General features: G+C 37.7%; 1 protein-coding gene across 1 annotated transcript in view; it reads left to right on the forward strand.

Annotated features, from left to right (window-relative positions):
• The window catches only part of EVC2 (EvC ciliary complex subunit 2), a 78,239-nt gene that overhangs the window by 37,200 nt on the left and 17,547 nt on the right, over positions 1-23,492 (forward strand). The window contains exons 10-16 of the mRNA XM_075148699.1: positions 1,084-1,408; positions 4,350-4,589; positions 6,753-6,928; positions 12,430-12,589; positions 13,870-14,327; positions 17,322-17,526; positions 18,836-18,958. Coding sequence (XP_075004800.1) covers positions 1,084-1,408; positions 4,350-4,589; positions 6,753-6,928; positions 12,430-12,589; positions 13,870-14,327; positions 17,322-17,526; positions 18,836-18,958 — 1,687 coding nt within the window. The remainder of the gene's footprint in view (positions 1-1,083; positions 1,409-4,349; positions 4,590-6,752; positions 6,929-12,429; positions 12,590-13,869; positions 14,328-17,321; positions 17,527-18,835; positions 18,959-23,492) is intronic.

Raw genomic sequence — 23,492 nt, forward strand, 5'->3', positions numbered from 1 at the left:
TACTTAAGGCAAGGAAAGTTTGTTTGACAAAAAGAGAAAGTGTTTATAGATTTGCATGCTTTGATATATACCATTCTGAATATAGTATCATTCTATTCCTGCAAATCTTCCCAAGATCTTTGCTATGGATTTGAAATTTATTCTAAGATTTGTCTCTGGAACAAATCAAACCAGTAATTTAGCCTAACTGAAAAAAGAATGGATTTAAGCTCTTAAAAGTGTATTTTATAGGTCACACGGAAATTCTTGTATACTTAATCCACACACAGAAAAATACAGTGCTGTGTGTTCATGTGAATTGACATGCAGGGCCAAAATCCACCTAATTCTCCAATCCTGAATTGAGTGCGGAAGAGGCAAAGCTATAGAATTTACCGTAGTTACATAGTATATGAAATAAAAATAATTATAATACCAATTTAATTAACTCTAAAGATAAATGAGTGTATTCATATGCAACATGACATTTATTGCATTTTGTAAAAAACTTGTGTTTCCCTCTGATTTTAATCTCTTTTCTAAAACTCTATTACTGTTCATGAGAGGGAGATATCAGCTATTTTTATTTATTTGTATCGGCACATAATCAAAACACTCTCCCCTCTTTCCTGCAGAGGAGGGAATACACCAGTGCAGAGCACGAAGCAGTGATGTATCAATGTAGATGGGTCAGTGAGTTTAGAACTATTTTACAAAGTCAGTGAAATTTTTAGTCTATTCAGATACTCACTTCATCTGCTTCCCAACAGAGGTGTGTGGGTTTTTTTGTGGGACGTTTTTGTTTGCTTTTAAGCTGAGGGAATGTTTTGAGTTTTAAAGAAAAGCTTTTCCTTTTTCTGTCTAAAATGGAAATGCAAGAATGGACATATTTCATTAAAGTTGCTGTAGTAGAAGTTGGCTCACCCTGCTTTTTAATAAATTATTACTATATCATGATTAGTAAGCTCATATGCTCTGATATTCCTGCACTTCTGTGACTGCCATTCGGTTACCCAGTATTGGGTGAATGTAGATATCCTTGTTTTCTGATAGAAATTTTCCTATAATCTGTGATTTCAAACAGTCCTGTTTACCTTTCTACAGCTTTGAGGTTGCCAGCCTGACGCGGGCAGATGCTGATCTGGAGGCATTTCGAATGCAGATATGTAAAGAAGTGATTGCTATGATGATGAAGAACATGGTCTTAAGTCACAGCCTCTTTCCTCATGTGGAGAAGAGGATGAGTTCAATGTTCAAAAAGCAGTTTCTTGCAATGGAGAAAGAGATTCAAGAGGAGTATGAAAGGAAGATGGTGGCTTTAACAGCTGAGTGTAATCTGGAAACTAGGAAGAAAATGGAGGCTCAATGCCAAAAAGCGAGAGTTGCAAATGAAGAGGCTGAGGAATTAATGAAGAAAATGAATGAAAAGGTAAATCTGGTATAAAATCAAGATATTTTGCATGATGTGGTTTTATATAGATGGTTTCTCTTTTAGACTAGAATGACTGAGTTGTCCTCTTAGAAGAGTAAAGAGAAAAGCTGTACAATTTAAATGTGTTCAAAAATTCAGATGTCATAATTAGGGTAATTGTTATTAAAAAACTGTGTTTTACTTCGCCAGAAAATGAATTTATCTCAAGAGAATCTGTGACACCTGAAAACAAAAGGTTGTCATTACCCTGGGTGTTTTTTTATAGTCATCCTTGCAAAGTGGTGTATTTTTATTTACTATATTTTACTGTAACAGTTCCTAAGAACTCCAGTCAGACACTGTGTAAAATATTTTGCACATTCAGAGCAGAACAAACTCTCTGCATCATAAACCTTACAATCTAGGTAAAAAGCCTCCAATATTTATATTCTTATTTTGAAGAAAATGAGAATATAAGCGCAACCAAAGGCCGATTTCCTCCAAACCAAGTGCAGGCAAGCAGAACAATCTATATTTTAGGCAGAGTAGGGAGTGGACTTCTCTTGGAAATAGCCTCTGGATAATAGTGAGATAAATAATTTAAGGCAGAGTATGATTCTTTACAAGTTTAGAGTCTCCCTTTAAGTAAAAGCTTAGTGCTGATGTGTGTCACTTTCATTCAAAGATCTCTGCCCGAATGCATATCATTACCCAGGATTTCATAGGTAGTCACTAGCTGGAAATAGAGCCTGGATCATCCGTCCAACATCCCATGTACAAAATTATGCTCCAATCTTCCATGTCTTTTTTTCAAGTATATTTAATGTTTGCAAAAAACCTGTTTCCCCCCCCGCCTTTTTTTTTTTTTTTTAACCTTCATGTGTCTGGAGAGGATTCTGTTAAGTTTTTAATATTTCACCTCTGTAAGCTTAAAATGCTAAAATACCCAAGTTAATGTTTCATGTGTGTCTGATGTTATAACTCATATTAAGAGGATGACTTGGTGGGAATAAATAGTGCAGCTCGTTACTTACGAATGGGGCTTTGCTTCTGGAGCACAAGTGGATACGTGAATATTGAATGTGATGCTGCTGAGTTTTCAGCTCTTTCAGTTCAATTACAGAGACAAAATAAGTTATGTTAGGAGTATAATCCCTTAGACCAGTATATTCCTTACTTGTGTATGCTCTCTTTGTAGACAGTACTTAAGTTTTTGGCCTTCTGTTTTGTTTGTTGTTTGTTTTTTGGTTTTGTTTTTTTTTCTAAAAAAAACATTTTTATTTGCATATCATATACCTGTAATTGTTAAGGACTTTTATGACAATTCATGATTGCAGTTTTGACAGAAGTTTTTTGCTGTGTGTACCCATCAAAGGTACTACAGTATGTTGAGGCTCTCAGGAAGAACTTCGGTTTATCAGGCTGTTGTGTGGAGAAAGTTTGTGGCACAAGGCTAGTGAGCCAGTTGAATTTCTTCGATGTTTCCAGGTGAAGTTTAAGTTGTGACTCTAGGGAGCTTTCAAATATCTGTAGGATATGAACATCCTGAAATAGAGGTGCTAGAAAGTCAAAGGAGATGGCAAGGAAGGGATATTTGTGGACATCTTTTTAAGGATGAGGTGAATTATACTCTGCAGAAGTCTTTTTCCTTCTGTTAGTTATAGAAGGAGCCTCCACTAGATGTCTAACGCCTAGATAGCTCTCGCTGAGATAAATCCTACCTTTGCAGAGAGAGGGGCCTGACTGAAACTCAATATGTGAGCTCACACTAAATATGCTGTCAGCAAAGCGGCTTTTCTTTGCGCAAAATACATTGGTATCAGTTCAGTCTGGTTTATATTGGAAACCCTGAATGGTAAGACTCAAACAAAGAATTAAGTCCTGATCCATTTATCATATACTAATGTCTTGCTGTTCCCTTTCCTGTCTGTGAAAGGACCTGGATTTGTACTTGCCCTGGAACCTCGTCCAAAAGGCGGTGCCAGGGTGCTAGAGGTGGCCCACACTTGTGCTGCTGCCAGCGGGTGTACTGACGTCCAAGAGACGGCAGTGAAAAACAGCTGGAGCAATAACCTCCTCCCCTTCTTGGCCAAAACACAGAATGTATATTCCCAATTAATTTTGATTAATTATTTGCTGTCTGCAGTGTGTCTCTCGGGAATGAGAGGTGAGGTGAGAGGACAGTTCTCCCCCGATAAGTAGTATGAAATTTAGAACAAGACTGACATAGCTACTGTTAGGTAGCTCTGCTGGCATATAAAGCATTCTTTGCTCTGTGGGACACGTATGTTTTGATTCTATAATGAGTTTATGTCATCTGAGATTAAAACTATGAATATGTAAGTCTTACTGGAGAACTATGAGAAAGTATTTCTTGCAAAGAAGCTTATAAATTAATTGCCATTTCATTGTACTCCATTGTTGTAACTCTAAAATGGTGCTCTTGGATTAATTTGCAGAAACCAATAGATAAAGTAGGTTGCCAATAATAAGAACTTTTAGAGATTTGTAGTAGAATAGTTTTTTCTAATTTATATTGCTTTTAAAATGTATGCTTATTGTTATTTCATTGTTCTGACTTATATGAGTCTATTCAATTTTAATAGGATTTCAGGATTGATGAAACCTAAGAAATTCATTTCATATATAGTCTTTGTGTTGAATTTCATGCTGTTTTGTATAATTTATCTTAAATAATGCTTCTAAACTCTAAAAAGACTTCATTAGGCCTTGGAAGTGTTATCTGGATTAGAGGCTGACAGCTGTACAACCCCTGTCATTCCAAACAGGTGAAAACCGTGGAAAGTGTACATTGATTTAGTATTAGCCTTCATTCAAACCTGAAATGACAGTAATCAGAGCATGCATAAAATATGTATGAGCTAGTAGCACTGATACTTTAAAATATGTTGAATACTGAAAATCACTTCAGATTTATTTATTTCTCTCTTCTCTGCAGCCTGCTGTAGAATACAGAAGTCTTCTGGATAGACTTCACAGACTGGAGCAGGACTGCCTGAAGAGGTTCCTTTTTGTAAAGCAGGAGGAATATTTTGCAAAGGCCTATAGACAGCTGGCTGTTACCCAGAGAAAGGAGCTCCATAATATCTTTTTTACACAGATAACAAATGCTACTTTCAAGGGAGAACTGAAGTTGGAAGCAGCTAAAACATTAGTGGAAGATTACTCTACAATACAGGTAATAGGATAATAACTCCATTCCTAACCTAACGACAGAATACAAACCCACAGTAACTTTTGAGAAATGTTTCAGGAAATATGTTTCAGGATAAATGTTACCACTTTTATAAATAATTTTCTTAGGAAGAATTTTAAAAAGTATAATGCCATCATAATGCACATCTAGACACCCACACAACAGTATATCGATGCATACACACAGCCTTTTCCTACACCAGCGAGTGAGATGTATTTGCCACAACATTATGTGCTTAGTGCTGACTTCTGTTTTCATGGGTGATATTTCCAAATCACCCAAGTGTTTAAAGCTTGTCTTTACTGATCAGGGAAAATAAGACTAGTAGTTCATCTGTACCATGCAGAAGAAATAAGTTTGAAAACATGTCTACACCATGCAGTGGGAAATTGTGTAATATAAACCCCCGGTTTTGCAGTGAATGTTTTGATACATCTGCACATCTTGGGGCTCTGCTTAACTCCTGAAAGCTCTGTTGGTGCAGCTCTGCCCCTAAGCCCTCCCCCACAGGATGGTCTGGAAGAGGATTTGTGCTTGTGCAGCAAACTTCTGGTTCCAGGTCTACCCTCGCGGGTGTTAATGGAGCCCTCAGCATGATACAGAAATGCCAGAGTGCCATTTTCAAAAGTAATTTCAGCCCAAATAAACTTAGGCAACTAAGAGAACAGTTAGGTACCAAAATCTATTTTATGAATGGCATTTTCTAAAACAGATCAGATGCTGTCTAATGAATGATAAGTACCTTTGGAGGCCTGTCTGTGTAGGCATTTTCAAAACCCCCTAGGCATCAAGTGCTTTTCTGTACTTCAGAAGATGTACTGAGCCCCCCCAGTCCAAATATGTAGATTATTGAAATTGTGGTATGTCTGAAGTGCTATGGTTTTGTACTTTGAGGGGTTGAGTATCTTTAGCTTACATGGTCAGGAATGCTAATGAAGAGTATGTTCAGAACTTTAGTTTTCATTTCAGTTACATTTTAAGCCTCTTGCAACAGAATAGCTTGAGTTGTTTCCTCAAGGTTTTTTTTTTTTAATTCTATTTGTGTTGAAAGTTAGTGTTCTAGATTCCAAAAATTCTGGGAATTGTTATTCTGTCTGCTTCTTGAAGAAGAGTATGGTTGTTGGGGTCCTAGAGGTTGTTGGGGTCCTAGAGGTTGTTGGGGTCCTAGAGATTGAGGGCCTGGAGGTTAAAAAGCAGTATTTGGAACGTAGGTGTCAAAACATGTAAGGCCCACTCCTAAAACTAGATGCACTGTCAGATCTCAGTACAGAAAAGCCACACATGGGCCACTGTCAGATATAGATGCAGCAAGCACTTATGCAAAAGGCAGTTGAGCAGCCCGCAGAAGATGGAGCAAGTGAAAGAGGTTTTGGCTGCTCAGACATGGGTCACTTAAGTATCAGACCTTGTCTTGGCTATCTGATGCTAGCAGAATGTCTGCTATAGACCTACTTCCAGTCTCTGCCAAACCCGTTTGAAGGTACCTGAACCCCTCCTGTTCCCTGCTGTTGGGAGCAGGAACGTCTACACCAGCCTGTGTGCAGCGGACTTGGCTTTCCCCATGCTGGGCACAGGTAGAAGACTTATCCTTGGCTTTGAAGTCAGTTTAGACACCTTTGAAAACGTTACCCGTTATTTATTTAATCATACAATACATTGTAAAGAAAAAAAGAAAGGAAAAAAGAAAAAACCAGAAAGAAGGACATGGTGCCATTTACTGCTGTTACTGAACACACGCTGTCTTCAGGTCCCAGTTCAAGAAGATCTTTCAGCCTGTGGATAGCTTTAAGCAGGAACAGTTCTATAACACTGATAGGGTTGCATGTGGTGCGTTGTGGGTACCTGATGAAATGACCTATGAACTCGGGTGTCTCAGGAGGTGCACTAACTATTCAGGAGAGCACACACAATATTAAGGTATTCAGGCCAAAAGCTCAGCACATAATTTATTTTGTTTTGTTGAAATAACAGTAATAATTTGACGTGATCATTGGAATTAAGTTGATATAAGCTTACTGTTTTTCATTTGTAAAAGCTTTTTAACTTTGCGCTGTTAATGAACAAATCTGGTCTGATACCCATGGGTGTTAGCTGAAATTAACATTACATCTTATTAAATATATTTGTTCACATTCTTTCCTGTAGGGAGACATTGAAGAGCTAATGGATTTTTTGCAAGCTAGCAAGAAATATCATCTGAATAGAAGATTTGCTTACAGAGAGTATCTTATAAGTAAGATACAGTTAGGGGATACTCAAGCCTCTGCTCTTATAAATGCAGCAGCAACCCAGATATCAAGTCTCATTAGTAAGATGGAAAGGTAAATATCTCAATTTTTTCTTGGCAGCCATTTGACTGTGTTATCTCAAAGACAATAGAATAGTCTTCAAAAGTCTCTTTATCTGTGTTACCTAGCAGGAAAGGAGCATAAAAACGTTATCTTTTAAGTTAATTCTAAGAAAATATTTTGTAACTGCTGACTTTGTTAGTTAATATCCCAGCAGACACTAAGGTGAGGCTTTGTTGTCTGTTTCCACTTTGTACAGCACAGAGATGAACTGCTGGGAACAGGAACATGTATAGTACCTGTTTGTAATTCTGACTTCAGTGGGAGCCAGACTCATGTAAGAGTCTCAATGTCTGCATACATCCATTATTCATGTAAATCGTCCTCAATCATGTGAAAAGTCCTACCAGAGTCAATTGCAACATGTACCAGTTAAGACCATTTGAGTGGGTTCTTTACGCACGAATATCTGGATTTAACAGAAGAGAACAATTTTTGATTCACTTGTGATTGAATGTGTTTGAGGAGCTGGATGTACAATCTCAAGCTGGAAAGCATGAATATTTTCTAAAGAAAGTTGACTAAGTTTATAAATAATATAACTGGGGAGGATCTTGACTAGCAGATAATACACCTGTTGCAGGGAATATTAAAAAGTAAAGGTCGGGTGAAGTAAAAAGTAGACCTGGAAATGAACTGTTGTAATACACTCATTTAATTTATTTGGGATATCATACCAGATCCAGGCTGATTCAAGTACTCTACGTGAGGATACTCATAGTCAAGGTGGAGAGAGAGAAATGATGACTTACCAGGGACATAGTTATTTAAAATTACATGGCAATGTGGAGCACTGAGAGAGATCTCTTGCTGCTACCCAGAGAACTGTGGCATATCTTAGTTGGGCATACAGAGAGATTACTGAGGAGCATGCCAGTGCAGTAAAATACATTAGTGGGCAGGAAAACAACCTAGCACTGCTGCTGTTGAACCTGTGCATGCAGCTTTATTTGTATATTTTAGATGTCTGTATTAGAGTCAGTCACTGACAACATGTGGAACATGCATTAAGAGAATAAGTATAAATATCAGTCTTTACATTGTGGTTTTTCTTTCATAATGTTAACTTAATTTAAAAGTAATTTCATATTAGGAAGCAGGAAGTCTGTTAAAAGCTACCGAAGATTGCATCTGTTGATATGATAAAGTAATTTTATTTTTGTAACTTTTCCTTGCTCTTCTTTTTGATTGCCCTGTGTGCTGCCTCATTGGAATCGTACCCTAAGTTTAGCCTCAAGATTCATTGATCAGAGAGAGGTTCTTCCAGTATGCTTGCACTGCATTGCCTATTTTGCTAACATCTGCAGCTGTGAGGCTCAAAGACAAAAATAAATGTCTCGGCATAGGAAATATAGATACATGTTTCACAGAGCGTTCCCTTCCATCAGTTCATGCCTCTCTTTGAAATCGGATTATGAGAAATGTTCTGAGATGTTTTCACAGGTGTTTTGGTTATGTGAAAAGCCTTCATGAGAAACTCTCACCTGTATGACCACTGCATCCGTGGCTTAAATCATTGCAATGAACAACTGGGACTTCTCAAGCTGGAAAAATAGGTTCCACTCATTGTTTAATGCCTGTTATTGCACCTAACAGTGCAATAACAGTCACAAAACAGATCAACTACAAAACAGAGATGAAATGTGTAGTACTGGTAATCCAAGACCTCATGGATCTCATCCCAAAAAATGTACCAAAAAAAAAACCTCACTACCCAAAAACTTCCAAAACCAGCAAACATCATTACCAAGATAAAAATTAATTTTTCTAGCACTCCCCTATTAAACTTCTCAGAGTATGAAATGGTCATAGTACACTGTGGACAAAGGGAATGTGTCTATAGTTGGAGACAGCATTTGTAGAGAAGCAATCCCATCTGACTTTCTGGGACTAGAAGTAGTTACTTTCCTCTAACTTCCCAAACCTGCTGTGGCAGGAATTCGTTTCGGGCAAATGTTGGCCAAACTGTTACGTTATTATTCATTCTCTAGCTGTTGAGATTGTAAAACTCCAGAATGCAGTAATTTTTTTTTTCTACAGGCAAACTGAAATATCCAAGTATAAACCTTGAGGAAGTTACAATCTATGCTAGGTACGCTTGTATTTCAGTTTCTAATTATAAAGCGATTTGGGGACTATTTACAAATTGAAGCATTAAAATTTGAGCAGCGAGAGAAGTCTGGTCTGAATGGCTGTACTTTAAATTTGTATCCATAATATCCTCTTAATTTTCACTTTAGCATTGAATCTGCTTGTCTAAATATAGATACAAGTCTGTCTTAATCTATTGTGTCCAGCTTTAATAGCATGCCTTAAACTTACTGTAATAAATGGAATTTATGTTTGTATGGAGAAGAGAAACTCAGAAAAGTTGTAGATTAGATATACCACAGATAAACAGATCCAGGGATACATAAACCAGCAGATAAATGATGAGGGGAGAGGTCTTTTAAAAATGGAGCTTAACAGGATGTTTAAGGTTTATCAGATAGCAAGGCAATGTCAAATTAACATGGAAAAGATTCTGTGTGGCCAAAAATAAAGGTTATAAAAACCAAAATAAACCCAAACCAATTCTAGGGAGAGTTGTGAACATTTTAAGTGAAATAGAGCAGCCAGTTTTCAAGCTGGGCTTTCTAAAGATAGTATTTAAATAAAATGTCCTGTTTTTCAGGACTGGCTGTGGGTACTCAGTGCCTTTGGAAATCAGTTCCATTGACTGGAAAGCAAGTTTTAAAATATAATCTGTAATGGTAGACTTCAGGGATGTCTAGCTAGGCTTTTTGTGTTTTCCCTTAAAGAATAAATGGGCAGGAGGGCAATACTTGACGCAGTATTTATCCTGGGTTGCTCTGGCTATGCCCAGAGGCATGAGGTTCTCGACATTTTTGAACTACAGCAGCTGTAACATGTTGCATGTTCTTTTGCCGGTATCTGCTCGTTTGCGAGAAGTTTCCTTCCTTATTTGGTCTCTTTAAAACTGAATCCAGTTCTCCTGACTCTCTAGATACGAACAACTCAAGCTCCTTTATAAATTTCTCCCAAAATTTTAATTTTTATATGACCTCAAGCATTTCTTGTGAACTGTGTTTTTAAAATAGGCAATTGATTATCTTTGACATAAAAATTCAAAGCAAAACATCTCATATTGGTCTCTTACTTACTCTTCTGAATAATCTCAATTTATATTGACCTTGTTATAAGCAAAGTAATTTTCTGAACAGTGTCCTGCTGGACCTTTCAGTGAGTTGGTATTGGAAAGGGAATGCCTTCAGCAGTAATGCATTAGTATAAAGTTTTCTAATAATCTCTTGAAACCTTTTCTTCTTGTAGCACTTTGCTATGTAAAGCATTTATTGCTCTGAATTATTTAGGTAAATTTTGATCTGGGCACTGGCAAGATGCCAGTTCAGCAGGTGAAATCCTGAAGTAGCTGAAGCAGAGTAACACGGGCACCGTCTTGGAGGTTCTCTCTGTATAGTCTCTGGATAGTTTTGTGATTCAGCCTCCGTGTACATCCAGGCTGGTACAACTTTTCTGCTTCATATCTATCTCCCTTATGTTTTAGTGACGCTCCCATGCCTTCTCTAGCTTTCAGAAAACAATCTTCCTTTGCTAGGGTCCAGAATCACTTAGTTCTCCATAGCATCAAATACAAACTACTACTTTTTACTTTTAGTGCCCTCATTTCACTCTTTCTCCTAATTTTGTTGGCTTTCGTTCAGTACAGAGAAGTCAAGGTCTGCCTCTGATTGATCTATGATACTGCTGCTGTTGGCCACACACTTCATCTCTGTTCCTTCCGTGGCGCTCGCTACATTTGGGAGGATCTCCCTGTAAACATCCTTGTGGTTACTGCAGTATTCTCCTTCATTAAAATTCTCCTTGTTCAAAGACATTAAACACGTGCCTGCATACTTCTTCAGTGATTAGATGTCTGGTATGCTGAGACCAAGCAGTTCATCATACGGTCTACTGTCTCATTATCTTTCTCCTCTCCTTTTATTTTGTGTTTTAGTTCAGAGTTCTTTGGGAACAGGACATCTTTTAATTCTAATACTGTAATTGTTTTTATACTGTATTTATATGAGGCCAGAAATGAAGGTCTCTTGCCAGGATTGAACCTTCTAGGAATTACTGTAATACTGATTAATGTAAGTAAGTTGCCACATAAACTCCCATAGACTTCTGTGGTGGTAGGCGTTTTGCCCATTACTTTTGTTATCTGGGATTTCTAAATATGTAGATTCCAGATAAATAAATAGATAGGTTTTACAATACTGCATCACCTTCCGTTTGAGCTGCGGATCTCTAAATAACCCGAAACTGAAATAATGTAGACTCTTTTTTTTTTTTTTTTCCCTAAGAATAGGTGTAGAGAGAGAGAGAGAGAGAGAGAGAGAGAGAGATAAAAAATCTTCCAATCATTCTATGTTGTGTGGCTTTTCCTCTATCTTTCATTTGCTGGATGGTTCCAGCACATCTATCTTTCTGTCTTTCTCTATTGCAGCCAGAAGGTGTTTGGACAACATCCAGGTTCAGGTCAGGAATTGGTGCTTTCTACTCAAAGTTCCATGTTGACCTTTTCATCTCCACATTTTGGAAGTCCCGTGTTTAATATTAGAAATTATAACTCACAAATGTCCAACAGCCTGGTCTGAGTTCTTTTATTCTTCTGTTGTCTAAGAAAGATTTGGGGAATTTCTGGTGTAAATATAATAGCAGGTAATTTTTGAAATTCAATTTGAGTTTGTGGAGAAGGAAGTTTTTCTAACTGTTGCAGGCATGGTTGGAATCTTGCTTACTCTTTAAAATTAAATACTGTAGCAACTGCAGGTAGAGCATAGTCTTAAGCTTCCGTTTGAAAGCACTGTGTTTAAGACTGAGAATTTGTTCTGTTACATTATTGTATTTCACTATTAGTTTGAAATCTTTATAATTTTTCTGATGATGTAAATGTAATAGGAAATCTGAATATAAATCTTTTCATGTATGTGTTTGCTTTGTATCTTTAAAATAATTTTTAATCCTTTTTACTTGATTAGATTACATCCTTTAAAGACAAAATTGTTTCTAATAAGGAGAAGGAGTTATAAAAGATACCTAGAATTGCATTCCAGGGGCATTAAATGAAAAATGTAAATATTATGAATAATATATAAGGTTTAAAATGTCTCATTTGAGTATCGCTTACATTACTAACTGATGTGTAATTGGTTTTGCATTTGCCTTCCCTTCCTTCCTTCTTCATACACCTTCACTCTACCTTCACAAACTGCCTTAATTCTACACTCGTCTCTGAGATTATCTTTCTGTTATCCACTTGCTTGTTTGATTCTCCCCAGGTATCACTGCTAAAGAAACAAAGATCATTCTGTATGTCTTTGTTGAGCCTTATTATGGTACTAATTGCCTCAAATATCCTTTTGCTCTTAAGAATTTGGGATAACAGGCTTCAAACACTGTTATTACAGAGCAGGTCATCTACCTGAAAGTCATTCGGGAGTGCTGCTGGACCGAGCTGAGGCTGAAATTAATTCTGTTAAACAGAAATTCGATCATGATTTGAAACAAGAAAAGCAAAAACTTCACCAGAAACTCATTACCAAGCGAAGGCGGGAAATGCTACAAAAGGTAATTATTTTCAGTATATTTATTTTCACAGGGCTTATAATAAATTAAAAATGGAAAGAATTGAAAAATAAAGTGTAGTTCTTAGGACAGGAGCACAGATGAAAATAAGTGTCTGTTGTTTTTAGCAGTGTACCGCCATGTGCTGTATTAATTATGCAGTAATTAGCTGTTATTTTAGAAAAACCTGCAAGAAAGTAATATAACTGAAGAAACTTGTGAAGCCCCTGTACTTAGTCTAACCTATCCAAGGGAGTTATGACAGGCCTCTGTAATGTGCAGACAGGCAAAAGCCAACTGAGGTTCTTGAGTTGGTGAGGGAGATGGCACAGATCTGTGACAGTCATCGTTTTCTATGGGTTTCCTGGCTACGTATGACTTGAATGACTTCTACAGCATAGTTAAAATTCAGCTACAAAACGAAACTATTTAAAAGATGCTGTACCTATGGCTGCTTGTGGTAGGACTCATGTCACCTAACCTCAAGGCTATCTCCAAGAGCTCTAAATCGTCTCATAATGGAAGGTGATCACTTGCAGGTGATCTGAGCTAAGTGGAAGGGAGTTGTTATCCAAAGGTCCCTATCTTTCTCTGCCTAAGGATGTAGAAAAAAATATCTTGGATTAGGTGATATTTCTTTAGATAACCAAGGTTAGGTGAGATTAATTTTATCTTTTGCAGGATATGTGTTTCAGTGGTTTTTGCTCTTTAACAGATATCAGTGTAAGAAGAGACAGCAGGTGTAACGATGGAGACTTCATTTGTTGTATTTATTCTCAGTCTAGGTAGCTTTGGTTTAGCTTTCTAATGAAATTGCTGCATGCTGTAAGATGGGGAAAATAAAATAAAAAAAACCCAACCTTTTTTTTTCCTCTCTCTTTTTTTTTTTTTCCCCTTCTTTTTCTTCCTTGATATTTGATCCAGATTCATTTCTGGAATGCTGCCAGATCATTACAGTTCAGGAAGCTGGGATTATGTCATACCGCAAGATCATGCATTTGTTTAGGTGTTAGCCCTTCTATCTAGCAACAATCCAAATTATCACAGGCCTGTGTTTCCCCTTCTTCTAACAATAATCTGAATTATCACAGGCCTGTTAGATGCACACAAAGCCATCATGTTGAGGGCTATGTAAGTCTCTGGACACTGAAAAGCATTTTTGAGAACACTGAAAGACAAAAATATGAAGTTTTGCATTGCTATGAAATACATATTTAAAGAGCTAGAATTTGAGATGTTCCTTCTCTTAACCTTGTTCCTCCTTTCGGCAAATGAATCAACAGAAAGAACATCGGAAGGACCAGCTGTCATTTGGAGACCCCTTCAAAACTACTAAGGAGATCACGCACTACCTGAGCCACTGGAAAAATCTTCTGAGTGATCACACCATTGAATTTGAAGAACTTGCTGAAAAGCTTGACAGTGAGGCCAGCGAGGAGCTGAAAGAGCTTCTATTTAGTCTAACAGAGAAAACTGTTGAAGAGCTTAAACGTGTTCAGTATGGAGTATTTGTGCAAGAACTGGTAAAGCTCAATGTGCCAAAGATGTTCCTGCTGGAAGCTGTGGAGGAGCATAAAAAAGAGATGGCTGTTAGACATGAACAGCTTGAAAGGGAAGAGCGTGACAAGAGCATGGCCGCTGAAGAGTTGCTTCAGCTCACCAGGCAGAAGCTGAGCCAAGAACTGGAAACAAGCCTTTTGGAACAAAAAAAATTAAGGAGCTGGGAACAATCAGTATTCATGCAAGTATCTCTCTGTACCCTTTTCATAGTTATTCTTGCAAACGGGTGAACTAGGAGTTTTCACACCTGTCTGGATATAATTGCTAATGATCCGTTCTCTGTCGTGCACTTGGGAATTGATTTTTTCACAAGCGCACAGCCCCTGCGGCGCTGGCGGGTGAGCCAGCACTCCTAGTGCTGCAGTGGAAATCCCGGGAAACGGTGGTTTTGAAACCAAAAAGTGGAGTGTTTTTATACTTCTGTTCACTCCGTGTCAGGTTTCACTTGCGCATCTTTCATTATTATTCTCAGTCTGTTCTCAGAGGTCCAGCACTTTGGAAATGTCGTTTAGTATGTCAGGCCTAATTAGCCCTGCATTCAATTTCGATATATTCCTTCCAGCCACAATTCAAGCCTTACTCATTGGGTGCTGGTTTAAGCTCTGCCACAGTATTTCCCCATATTTCATAAATACACAGCACAGTACTGTACCTCTCCAGCTCATGGGCTCCACGCATCAGACTTGGCCGATCTGGCCTGCTGACAAAGTGGTTGTGGCACCGAGCCCCCGGCCAGAGGTGTCATGGCACAGGCGATTTTGCAGAGAGGTTTGCTGGCCACCACTGCCTGCTACGATGTGACCCTGGGGAGGTGGGAAAGCGAGTGGCCTTGGCACCATCGGGTCTCTCCCTTGCTCAGGGAGAGACCATGGCTGCAGCCTAGAGTCGACGTGCGTGGTGCCTCCCAGACTGGGCAGCCAGGTCCCCGAGAGATTTGCACCATTTGTTACCATTTCTTCTTTTCTTTCAAGTACATTTATGACTAGTTTTTGTATTACCTGAATATTTACACTACTACATTTCCTATACAATGTCCATTTAATAACAGACATTGTTAGAGACATGGGAACATGAAAAAATAGTCTTCTGTCAAAATTGCAGCTTTAGGGGAAGCAACTGGAACAGGCAAACCTATATTAAGCTGTGTGCCCCTGGAGCAAACGTACTGGGCATGAGAAATTGAACGGGGGGGGGGGAGGGGGGCAAAAAAAAAAAAAGCATTAGTTAAGGTTTCTCCTTCATACCTGTTCTTTAAAGCAAAACAGATTTGCATGGGGAGTTTTTTCCAGACAGCATCTTTGTAAGTTTGCCTGCTACACAGTGTCGAACCACATAAAAGAAATATGAAAAGAAACCTTGCCCATTGCATATGTGCTTTGTTAAAGAAAAAAAAAAATCCATTTGTCTTGTTTTTATTCTAATTTCAAGGCCTTTGTATTTTATTCAGCATTTTAAATTCTTTTCTATAAGCCATTTCAATGTATTTTCTAGCTTGTCTTATTATCTTTTATTTATATAGTGGACTGGCACGAGCAGGGAAGTAGATTGTATGACCCAGCAGGTCTTTCCTAATTCTAACTTACGGTTCCATGTTAATTGTGTTCCAGCCTGCAGTGTCGCCTGTTGTATTTGTTAAATGCTATCTTTATTTACAGCAACAGTAAGCTGTTTGTTTTTTCCAGTAAAATACTGGAAAATACATACAAAAAATGCAGCATTTGCACAACTGTTCTATCAAAAGCCCCTTAAAATCTGCCACTGTCTTTATGTTCAGTCCACTGTGTCAATTTTGATATTTCGATGACAGATGCCAGCTCTCATGTTTATGTTCTCATCTGCTATCTAGTTTTCACAAAGAATTATTTTGAATGATGGCTTTTCATTTTTGTTGCTTGTCAAAGAGACCATGAGTTAGTCCAGAATATTTATGAAGATCATTAATGGTTAAAGTCCTTTTTAAACCTGAACATGACAAAACTGTGATTTGCTGTATTTTCTTTTATATCTCTGTCTATATATCTGTATATATGGATATATAGTATGGATTTTCATCTAAAAGTCTAAGACAACATGAGAAATGGTTACGTATATTGTAAATGCTTGCTTGGAGTAATGTTGCCTTAAGGTAAGTAATTTTTCGGAGAGAAGGACTTTATGCATTAAAAATGTTTTGATTTAGGATATAGCTGTTCTTTGCTGCATCAGTAGAGAGAAATAAGGATTTCTAAGCTCAGAAATATTTTAGTGAATTGATGAGGTGCTATAGGCCTGTAATATACTGAATAAAAGCATCAGTCCTAATGGGACATACAGTGTAATATATTTTTAAAAGAAAACTACTTTTTAAAAAATGTACTGTTCATGCTTTAAATACAAATATATTTTTTGGGAAATAGAGAAAATTTCCAAACAAAAAATTATGGTATTTATTATGATATACTCTTAAGGAAATATTTCAGTCACAAAATAAGGTGATGAAGGTAGTCTAAGGTTAGTCACAACTGGAAGATTAATTTAGGCTTTAGCATGCTTTATTTTTAAGTCAACTTCAGCTTGACCTGAGGATCAGTTCCCCAGACTTCTATGTGGAGAACCTTCCTTCTACAAAATGGGAACTTTGAGTGATTCAAATTGCTGCTAAAATATATTCCGTGTTGTTCAGACTGCTAAAAGCTTTTTTACAAAGAACAGCTGGAACCCTTGTGACTTGGTGACGGGAGGGATTACCTATATAAGTTTATTATAAAGAGATACTTTCTCCCCCCCCCCCAGTAGCTATGACTGCTAAGTGCTGGGAAACAGCACAGGGAGGCTTTACGGGAAGCTTTTGTCTAAATTTCAGCCCTAAGTTCAGGGTTTGTATTGTCTGAAGAGATAGAGGGATTCTGTGCATAGGAAATGTGCTTAAAATTATTTATTTTTTAAACATTCTGTTTCTCCTTGAAAATGAAGTTTTACAGTCCAGGAAGTTCTGTATGCAGAATTTAAAGTATCCTCAAGGACATTTTGAACATGCTGAGCAGCTCAGTCCTATGTGTGGAATCATTAACTGATGTATGAACAAGACAAAAAAGGATGATCATTGTCATGTAAAGTATATGTGTGCATGTCTCTTACATTTTATGTAAAATTGTCTATATCACTGAACAGCAAATGGCTTTTGTTTTTTTAACAGGCAACTTCTAAGTTTACCCCTCTCACTATCAGAAGAGGAATTGCTTAGAATGAGGCAAGAGCTGCACTGCTGCTTTTCTCAGGTGGACAGCAGCTTGGCTTGGCCCAAGATAAGAGCAAGAACCTTGCTTCAGGCTTTCGAGATGGAGCGGAGGGACACAGAACTGCTGAAAGTCGATCAGAATTTAGCAATGACCAATAAACAGGTGGGAATGCTGTGGGATCAGTGTGGGGATGTGCAAGGGGTTCATGGGTATATCTGCAGGTTGTTGGCCTCAGCTGCAGATATGGGTCCATAGCTTCTCCATAAGTGTGACAGCAGTGTTCACTTCTCCTGTGTGTGTGGATTGGTGGACCTTAAAGATAATTGTTTTGGTAGCAGTTGGATAAATATTTTCTTCACATATGCCTGCGTATTTCTGCTGCCTGCATGACCTCCAGCTTTCCCAGGAAGAAGGCATAGGTATAAAGAAGCACATGGGTGGCCAAAAGGGGCTGCATCTCTGAGGAGAGTCAACTGAAATGCCAAAAATTGGAGCGGTGCAGAGCCTGGCTCTGAATGTCAGGGACAAGTTGGGTCTTTTACAGCCCAAACTGAGGTTTCTCTGGCAGCCCCTACACAGTACTGAATTTGGCACTAAATCAAGGAAAGATTTAGGTTTTTTTTTTTAGGGGAATGTCCTATACTGTCTTGTCCATGTAGGAAAGGGGTGAGGGATGTTAATTCCCTCAGTAAAATGTAAAACCTGTGGAATCATAAATTATTTTCAGTTCTTAAATAGGAGGAAAAAAGTGTTTCCTCTATGAATTGTATCCGATACCATCATAAAAAGGAGGACTTTCCCTTGCTTTGTTTTTGTTCAGTTATGTTTTCTAAATGTGTAAACTAACTTGGGTTAATTGTACTAGGAATTAGCCTAGTTCAAAACCTTAATAATTTCTAAAGTACTAAATAAGGGAAATGACTTTGCAAAGCCTTATGATAACAGATGTTATCATTTCCCCAAGAGTACATTATACTTAGTTGATATTCTTGTAAAGAAACATAAAGGTCAAGAATAATTCAATTACATGGAATGGTGCCCCTTAATACTGTCATGGTTCATTCAGGATTCATATACTGTGTCTTGAAAACAATGTAGTTCTTAAATTAATATTCTTTGTTCATTTTTAGCCATACTGAGGAGACAACATATCAGTTAAAATCTTCTCTTATTATCAGTGCTAAAGCTTGTTTAAAATCAAATTTATGTGCTAACAGTTTTCATGAAAGGGTGAATATATAATTCTGCTTGAAAGAAATTAAAAACGAAATTTCTGAATGGAATGTCTGAAAGGAATCTTCTGAATCAATAGGCAGCACCTTCGTTTCAGAAATATTTTCTCAGTGAAAGTCGTCTTTGTCAAGTGTTTCATTAATTGGTGGATCTGCCAATAATAGCAAGTAGTAATCTTAAGGTTAGCATCCTCATATACCTCTTACAAATAAAGCATTTTGTGCTCATCTTCTTACAGCAGCATTCTAAAATGAAAAAAACAGGATCCAGGAATAGAAATAAGATAGATATTCTGAAGAAATCTTTACAGGACAAAGTTTTAATTTATGAAGAATCAGTGGAAGATGAAAATTTGAATAAGGTAAGTGCAAACGTTCTCTGTACTGAGGTCAAAACCTAGTTCTTTAGTAATTAAAGAATGACAGTTTTCTATTGACGTGAATAAGAACAGATAAAAAAGGCATGACGTGTAGTGGCATGATGCATCCCTCTACTGTTGCCTCATAGGTCAAGATGTTGTATTCCAAGCTTAATAGTTTTGGCTTTGTTTTAATTTTTGCACCTTAGTTACAGAACTGATTTCATGTCTCACCCTTTTTTCTTCCGGTAGTTCTGGGGCTTGATGTATGCATGATTGCAAGACTCCCCTAGATGCTGTGGTTTTCTTAGTAAGGCTTTCAAAACATAGAATCATAGAATAGTATATGCTGGAAGGGACCTTTAATGGTCACCTAGTCCAAACCTCCTGTCTAGATCAGGTTGCGCAGAGCCCCGTCCAACCTGACCTTGAATGTTTGCAGGGATGGGGCATCCACTACCTCTCTGGGCAACCTGTTCCAGTGTTTCAGCAGCCTCATTGTAAAAAATTTATTTCTTATATCTAGTCTAAATCTACCCTCCTTTAGTTTAAAACCATTCCCCCTTGTCCTATCGCTACAGGGTCTACTAAAAATTCTGTCCCATCTTTCTTATAAGCCCCCTTTAAGTATTGAAAGGCTGCAATAAGATCTCACCGGAGCCTTCTCTTCTCCAGGCTGAATAACTTCAACTCTCTCAGCCTTTCTTCATAGGAGAGGTGTTCCATCTCCCTGATCATTTTTGTGGCCTCTGATCATTTTTGTGGCCCTCCTCTGGACCCGCTCCAACAGGTCCATGTCTTTCTTGTGCTAAGGGCTCCAGAGAAAGTAAGTACTCCAGGTGGGGTCTCACCAGAGCGGAGTAGAGGGGCAGAATCACCTCCCTCGACCTGCTGGCCACGCTTCTTTTGATGCAGCCCAGGATGTGGTTGGCTTTCTGGGCTGCAAGTGCACTTTGCTGGAAGGTGCTTCACTGCATACTTCAGTTGAGCAAGATTTAGTTCCTGGACCTCTCCTAATGCTACTGAAAACCCAGAAATGGGTTCTTAGATCCAAAGACTTCTTGGGTAGGGAGTGAGTTTATTTGTACAGAGCTTATTGAAAGGGAGCCTTGATTCTGGTGGGTATCTTTTAAAAGCCCCAGTCTAAAATTAATCCTTAAGGAATGGGTGGGGCCAATGCCAATATGGGATTTTTTTTCCTTCTCTGCCAGCAGATGTTGCATGAGGTCTTGTTTTGTGTTCCTTAACCTTCCTCTCTTCTTCTTTCCCACTTGTAAAATATGAGTAATTTTACTTTTGTATATCAGAGGAACGTTACAAACACAACTGTGTTAGAGATAGGCGGTGCACAGCTATAAGAACTATGCAGAACAAGCAGATGCCATTGGTAGTTAAAATTGGTAGATAAAAATAGTTTCACAAATGATTGCAATATCAATTTTAGAACCAATTTGGACAAAATTCTGTTTTTACAACTCTTTCCAGTGCTTTTTTTACTTGTATCCTGAGGAATGAAAAATACTGGGTCAATATGTTTATTCAGAAATAATTTCACTTTTATGTGAGAGGAACACATTGTTAGTATTGGTTGCAGATGATAAAAGCAAATGTTTATCTAGTCCAGCATACAGTCTTTGAAAGTGAGAGCAGGTGCTTGGGCAAGAACACAACAAGTGGACAAGTGTGTTCTGGCACTCTTTAATAATTTAATAACTCTGGTCCAAGAATGCCCTAATCCTTTAGTGGAGGCATTTAAACTTTTGGCTGCGAAACCTAATGCCCTGACCTCCAAAATTCAGATTTTTTTTTTTTTGTACTGTTACTTGAAAGTACAATGGAGTATGGGCTAAGCTCTTATGTTACAAAAAGTACTGAATACTTGTGTTGTGTGAATATTGCCTTACATTTTTCTTAGAATCTTGTTTTAAAATTGGAAAGTTAGTTTCTCTAAGCCTCATTGTTTCAGTTTTGTATGCACCATCTGGCATACCTGTTGTTGTTGTTTTCTAATTGTATGGCTGCGCATTAGTTATAAAAAGCCAAATGCTTTGGGCTTTTCTCAATAAGGAAGCTAAACTATTGTTAAGGAAAATCATTAGTTCTCGCATTATCGTTAGGACACAGAAGTATTGCAATAAACCTTATGCTGATCACAGAAGTAGAGTTTCTTTTGGCTGTTGCAATCTGTTACCTTGTTCCTCATTTAGAATCTTATGCTTCTAAATTTTGCATTCATGTGAACACTTTTATCATCTAACTCAAAATTAACCATCTGAAGTTGCACAACCAATTCAAGGCAGAGAAAAAGGATGATGGAGCAATACGCTCTGCTGTATTTCTGCCTTCACTGCTGCTGTTCTGCAGACTTCACATGGTGTCGTGGGTTCTGTCTCTCTACAGGATGGCTGTAAAATGGTTTCCAGCTAATACTTATGAAAGCAGCAGCAGGGTGTGTTTTGTAATACTGTAAAACAGGCATGACAGAGAAGAACTCATAGACAGGAGGTAGTGAGCTGGGAGGCTACGGCAAGAAGTTTGAAGCCTAGTCTTGGAGCACCTTGCCGTGTATCCTTGGAGTATCCTTGCTGTGAAAATCTTCAAAAGCAGATATCTACTTCTTTTGTGTTTCGTAGCTGTTCTGAGCTGTCTTGTGCGTGAGGAAGTAGCTGTCCCTTTCTGAAATAGCAGTTACCTATCTCAGAAGAAACACAGTAGTAAAAATACTGACATTCTGTAGTCTATTTTCCCTGCTGAGCTTAAAAAGCCCAATAATAAGACTTGCATGAGAAATGTCTTCGGGGTTGCAGGTAATCAAGAACATTTTCAGATTATTCCCTTTATTAGTAATATTTAGGACTGAGGCAACACTAGTTAGCAATAAGTCTGAACTAAATGTGGAATTTAGAAGTCAGTGCTTTCAAGCAATGGACTAATCATAGTGCATTTACAACATGGGCAATTTTTTTGTGTAGTTTGAATGTTTCAGGTGGAATCAGCAGCAAATGTTCAGACATGCGGGAGCTGATTCATCATAACCAAAGTAGTTTGACACTCTAATAATATATCAAATAGTACAATGTCAAGCAGTATTTTACAGTCTTCTGTTTGGTACAACAAAAGGCTTCAAGAATGGCCAGGGGATATTAGTTTATAAGTAGTTTATAATTTAGTTTGTAATCAATATTTGATCCAACTTCTACTGAAGTCACCTTCTATGTCACACTGAAGTCAGGTCTACTTGCAAGCTTTGATTTTCACAGATGTATTTCTGTTTGCGGAGCTGTGATTTCAGAGCTAAGAAGCGGCAGAAAGAAACTCAGGTGGCTAGGGATAGATAGTAGTACCAGTTGAGTAATGCAACATTTGTTTGGTTAAGAGCAGTTAATTTACTGTATAATGTTGAATAGATGCTGAATGATAAAGCTGAACATCATTCCCATGTGTTTGGACATGCTTAACATACAGCTTCGTACTTAGCAATATGCAAATAGTAGCTAGTTTTGCAGTTTGGACCATAAATCTTATGATTCATTGAATATACTGAACATATCATGTGAACCTCCTGTTATTTGAAGTGGTTGACAAAAGTATAAGTGTTTTGGTCATCAATGTCCTCTCTTTTGCCTTTGAATTCAGCTCCAGTTAAAATATACATTCTTGTGTCTCATAAGTGAACTTGAGTTGTCAAACTGCATTTCCATCCTTATTCATTATTCATTTTAATGGGTTCAAACTTACACTAAAGCTGATCACTCATTTACTCATTCATCTATTCATTATTCATTCATCCATCCCCAGATTTCATATATGTATAATTCATTTTAAATGCTTGTGTCTGAAACTGAGCCTCCTGTGAAGAAAAAGCAAACTTTAAATTCAGTTGTGTGCACACACACCTGTCAAAACATTTCTGTGTCATTTTTTTTTTGTCTGCATTTTTAAAGGTTTATAGCACATCCTGTTCCTAAATCACAAAGGCAGCCTTCAGATATTACTTACTAATTTTGTGTCATATAAAACAAATCATACCTCAAGCATGTATTTTCCCCTTTTTTGAGATACTGTAAAAATGTGTGTATTCTGGCAGGCAGTATCTTAGACATGTAAATAAAAGTTGGAAGAAAAGAAGGACCAGCTCCTCAGTGTGTGTATGTTGTCATAACTCATTCATAACTCATTCAAACTAGTAGTGTTGTAATAATTTCGATTAGTTGAGAAGCTGCCCTAAAACATTGAATAGGGAGCATCACATAGACTCTAAAGCATTAGTTCTTTTGAAAATGGACCTGTTTACTTCCAGTCAGGTAGGTCTGCTTGAATTTTTTTTTTCCATTCCTTGAGTAATGAAAATCATAATATAAATCATTTAGTCTCTTGCGACAGAAACATTGGTTGTTCTCATCCGTCTTCATTTTCCTTCATTAAGTAAACTCAAAACTCAACGTTGCCAAAGTTTTGAAAGGTGACTTGTGGCATTAGTTATCCAACCTGGTTCATTTCTAACCTGAATTGCCCCTTAAAGTCATGTCCGCTGTAG

This window comes from Calonectris borealis, chromosome 4 (genome assembly GCF_964195595.1).
Source record: "Calonectris borealis chromosome 4, bCalBor7.hap1.2, whole genome shotgun sequence".
In the NCBI taxonomy this organism is placed as follows: Eukaryota; Metazoa; Chordata; class Aves; order Procellariiformes; family Procellariidae; genus Calonectris; species Calonectris borealis.